At 37.0% G+C, this 4,125-nt stretch overlaps 1 protein-coding gene across 1 annotated transcript in view; it reads left to right on the forward strand.

Moving 5' to 3' along the window:
* Positions 1-3,429, forward strand: part of cd247 (CD247 molecule) — a 19,902-nt gene extending 16,473 nt beyond the window's left edge. The window contains exons 2-4 of the mRNA XM_005752019.1: positions 2,361-2,458; positions 2,643-2,687; positions 2,834-3,429. Of these exons, the coding sequence (XP_005752076.1) occupies positions 2,361-2,458; positions 2,643-2,687; positions 2,834-2,935 (245 nt within the window). The 3' untranslated portion in view covers positions 2,936-3,429. The remainder of the gene's footprint in view (positions 1-2,360; positions 2,459-2,642; positions 2,688-2,833) is intronic.
* Positions 3,430-4,125: the final 696 nt, after the last annotated feature.

Here is a 4,125-nt window from a genome sequence, read left to right on the forward strand (position 1 = left end):
GTCTGGTACAGAGTTGCATAAACCGTTAACCTGCGCTGACTGTAGCTAGTGTAACTTCATCACAGCAGACATACTGATATAGTTTGCCTTTTTAAAAGCAGGCCTCGTATATGAGTGTGTGAAACTGAACATGAAACTGCACTGTGCTCATCAGATTAAACCCTAACCTCGACCACACACACACACACACACGGGCTTCCTGATGCGTATATTTTCAGTTTATCTTTGCTCTTATCTAACCAGACGTGTTGTCAGCTTAAAATGACCATGAAATGAAACGTGCAGTGAAAGGAGGCGTTGCAGCTGTGATGTGGGCTTCCTTTCAGCTTCAGATGCAGAAACTTCAGGTGGATCTTTATGAGAATGAACAGAGTGGCACTCAGCTGAAAATTGTTATCTTTATTGATTAAGAAAAAAAAAGTTTGAGCATGCGGTTTAAGCACCTCTGAGCTGATGTTTTTCATATCATCACCATCATGATGTGTGAAAGTGACTTTTCACTATTCTGTCATAGTTTCTCAACACAAAACTATGATTCTGTCTGACCATTCAGTTAGAAGTGTGAAAGCAGAGTTTCTTTATAAACGATGTTGATAGATGCTCGCTCTAAGCTCATACGATCACTGATTAAGGGCAAAAACCGTTTCCTGGAAACTGATGATAAGAAAAAGACGAGGAGAGGGCTTCAAACCACACAGATGAAGCAGTTAACCGCAGAGAAATGTGACCAAAGATAAAAATATATCTCATTTACAGGGTTAGGAAATACAAGCTTGACGACACTGTTGATTCCTCACACGTCAGCATGTGTTTAGCCAAACTTTATATAAATGAATTTAAATGAATCTTGTGTATTTGCATGCGTGTGTGTGTTTTGTTATTTTTTTTGTTTTGTTTTTTGGGGGTGGTGATTGGTTGAGAGTCTAAAAACATTTACAACATTAACGGTGTTTCAGCACAGCACATTTCAGCGTTCACGATAACAAACATTTGATTACAATTACAGAGTTACGTGAGTGGAGTTTAACCTGTTTATCTATCTGAAGTTTGAAGAAAAGTCTGTCGAGTTTGGTGTAAAATTTGAAGTTTTAAACTCCATCTTCATTAATTTGAGCTGCTTGTATTTCAAAGAAAATGCACAGACTTCATTAAACTTTAACAAAAAAGAAAAAGCAACAACTTTATTTTCTCATGAACTACGTCTCTTTTTTTTTCTCTCTGGAGAAAATATGTTCTCATCAGAATCACATGACTGACTCACATATTTTTACTGAAACTAAACAGCCCACTCCAAACAAGAAATTAAAATAATACCACACATATACATGGAAAACAGCCTCCATACAGTTTGGGCCAAAAACAGTAATCGCCAGGCTTTTCAAACTAAACACTGCTCGCGTGTTTGTCTGTCTGTTTAGCGATACAGTTACAAGAAGAAATGACGAATTTCATCAAATTTCTAATTTACTTTGGTGGGAAAATGCTTCTTTATGGTGCGTTTTCTCATAAATCACTTCTCTTTCCTGTTGAATGCCACAAGAATCACATGACTGAGGCATGTGTCAGTTATGTGGATAGGTGCGTGGCAAAGAGATTTAAAATCGAAATGCATTTAGTGCACTTTTAGTAAAACCTGTCTCTATACACATCTTTATAGAGCAAATTCAGCCAAACTTCATCACCTTTAATACATTTCTTTATATTTATATAAACAACATGAATGAAAATGAAACCCGAGGTTTATTGACAGTGAAGTATTTTCTTGTGTATTTTTTGTCTCTTAAAATGCAGTTTAAGAGCGACTCTGACCTGCTTAAATGTTTAATGAGCGTCTGTGATGCGAAAACAGGCTCTGCTGCATCTTTTGGCTATATCGACACACACCGACACAAACACACACGCCCACACTGAACCACACACGAACACACACCTGTCAGCTAATGAGCCACAGCGAGCACTCGGCAGCAGCTGAGGAAACCGCCGAGCTCCTTCACACTGACGCGCTGCACAAACAAAGACTGTCGACTGCTGTTGCTGTCAACCTTATTTTTATTCAGTTTTAGTCAAAATGATAGGAAGAAGTTTTTTCTTCTATAGCTTTATTTTAAACAATCTTTTATCAGGGTTTATTTAACACATGGGAGCCCGAACTTTTTTCTTTACATTTTAGTGAAATGCGGAAAGTTTTACAACGTTCAAAGCTTGAATAGAAGCGTAGAAGTTGTAACAACAGTTCGTGAACTGTTACCAACATTAGAATCATTTTTGTTGTGTACTATCATTTTATTGGGGCTCTTAGTTGAACACAGAACTCAGTCAAGTTTGTGTTTCCTCTAACCTTTGAACTCTGATCTCCACAGAGGCAATGGACTTGTACGACCCTAAACTGTGTTACATCCTGGATGGCTTCCTCGGCATTTATGGCCTCATCATCACTGCCATGTTCATCAAAGAGAAGGTGGGTTTGTTCCTTTTTAATATTTACTGCTGATTGGATTCTAGTCTAGGAGTAAAAACAGATTCAAATCCAATTTTCATCTCTGAACCAAATCAGACCTGTTCAATAATGACTCTATAGCCTTCTTACTTCGCACTCCACAAAAGGCTGTTTTTGATTAACAGTCATTGATATTTTTCTGTAGTTCTTCAAATCGAAAGCGAAGATGGAAGAGGAGGGCTTATACAGTGTAAGTTACTATCACCTAACACCATAAACTGCTCGTTAGCCTGTTTTCCCCAATTTTAAGAGTGAATATTGGCACTGTACTGATCTTAGAATGGGAATAACTGTTGATGAGGAGAATGATGTGGATTAAAACGTGTTCTTGTTCAGGACCTGAAAGGTCAGGATCCAGGTACTTACGAGCCACTGAGAACGGGAGACCCCGAGAGAGGAAGAGTAAGTCTGCTATTCTCATACAACACATCTAATTAAGTACTGAAGTCAAATGTTTAAACACAAAAGACAAAAAAACAAATTTAGAATGTTTATATGTTTGATTCCACTTTTTTGATTCTGGAGGATAAGGCGCATTGTTGTCACACTGGATCGCCATCCTGCAGTAGTGACTGTTGCTGAGAGAAGTTTTTCTTAAACATCTCTAAAGTTATTTACAGTTTTATAATTCCCGGTTCATTTAAAATTCCCAGATCTTTTAGACCTCATGGACTTGGCGTTTTAAGTGGTAGAAAGATATTGTCACTAATCCCATTTCCTTACCTGAATGATTGAGCATGCATTGAGATTTAATGTGTTAGATAAGATCAACAAAATAACAGAGCCTCAAATCTTCTTCTAGAACACGTGTAGAAAGAGCAATCCTGGATTCTAAACGAAGAACATTAGAAGAATTGTGACAAACTAAAATACTGGAGACAAACTGCAAGAACTCCCAAACTGTGGACTTCTTAAAGAAACTGGGAACCACAAACCTGTGAAAAACCTAAACCACACCAAGAACCACAATAAACGCAAAATCTTGAGTTTGTTGTTGAGTACTCTAAAATAATTATTAGGAAATGTCCTCAGGAATAAATCTAAAGGACAAGAAAACAACTAATTTGCAGGAATTTTAAAAGACTCGTCAATATCTGGAAGATGTTTGAAGAACACTAAAACGCTTCTTAAAAGTTATGAATGGAATAAATGCATGGATCAAACATATCTGGGAGAAACTGTGACAAACTAAGTGGAATAGGACAAGTTCGAAAGAATTCATTAACTATGGACTTCTTAAATAAACCCTGTTCAGAGATCAGGAAGAACAAAAACCACTGAAGAACCCAAACCACTTCTGCAAGTAGTACAATTAATTGTACAATAACCGCAGCAAATGAAGTTCAGAAGAACCTAAGTAGACTATAAGAATAACTTATACCTAGCTTATACTGTATTTGGTCGTTTTTGCAAGTGGTTTGGGTTCTTCAGTGGTTTTTGTCCTTATTGGATTCATGTTTCCCTAAAAAATAAAACAGGGACCATGAACCATGACAAGGACAATTCGATAAAAATTAAAAAACAAACAAACAAACTGTTAACTACTTTTCAAAAACACTACAGGCTCCAAACCACCTGTACAAGAACTACAATAAATGTGAAGTATTCTTAAGAACTTGCAGATCATA

The sequence above is a fragment of the Pundamilia nyererei genome, unplaced genomic scaffold, assembly GCF_000239375.1.
Source record: "Pundamilia nyererei isolate P.nyererei 1_Seehausen unplaced genomic scaffold, PunNye1.0 scaffold00339, whole genome shotgun sequence".
Lineage (NCBI taxonomy): Eukaryota > Metazoa > Chordata > Actinopteri > Cichliformes > Cichlidae > Pundamilia > Pundamilia nyererei.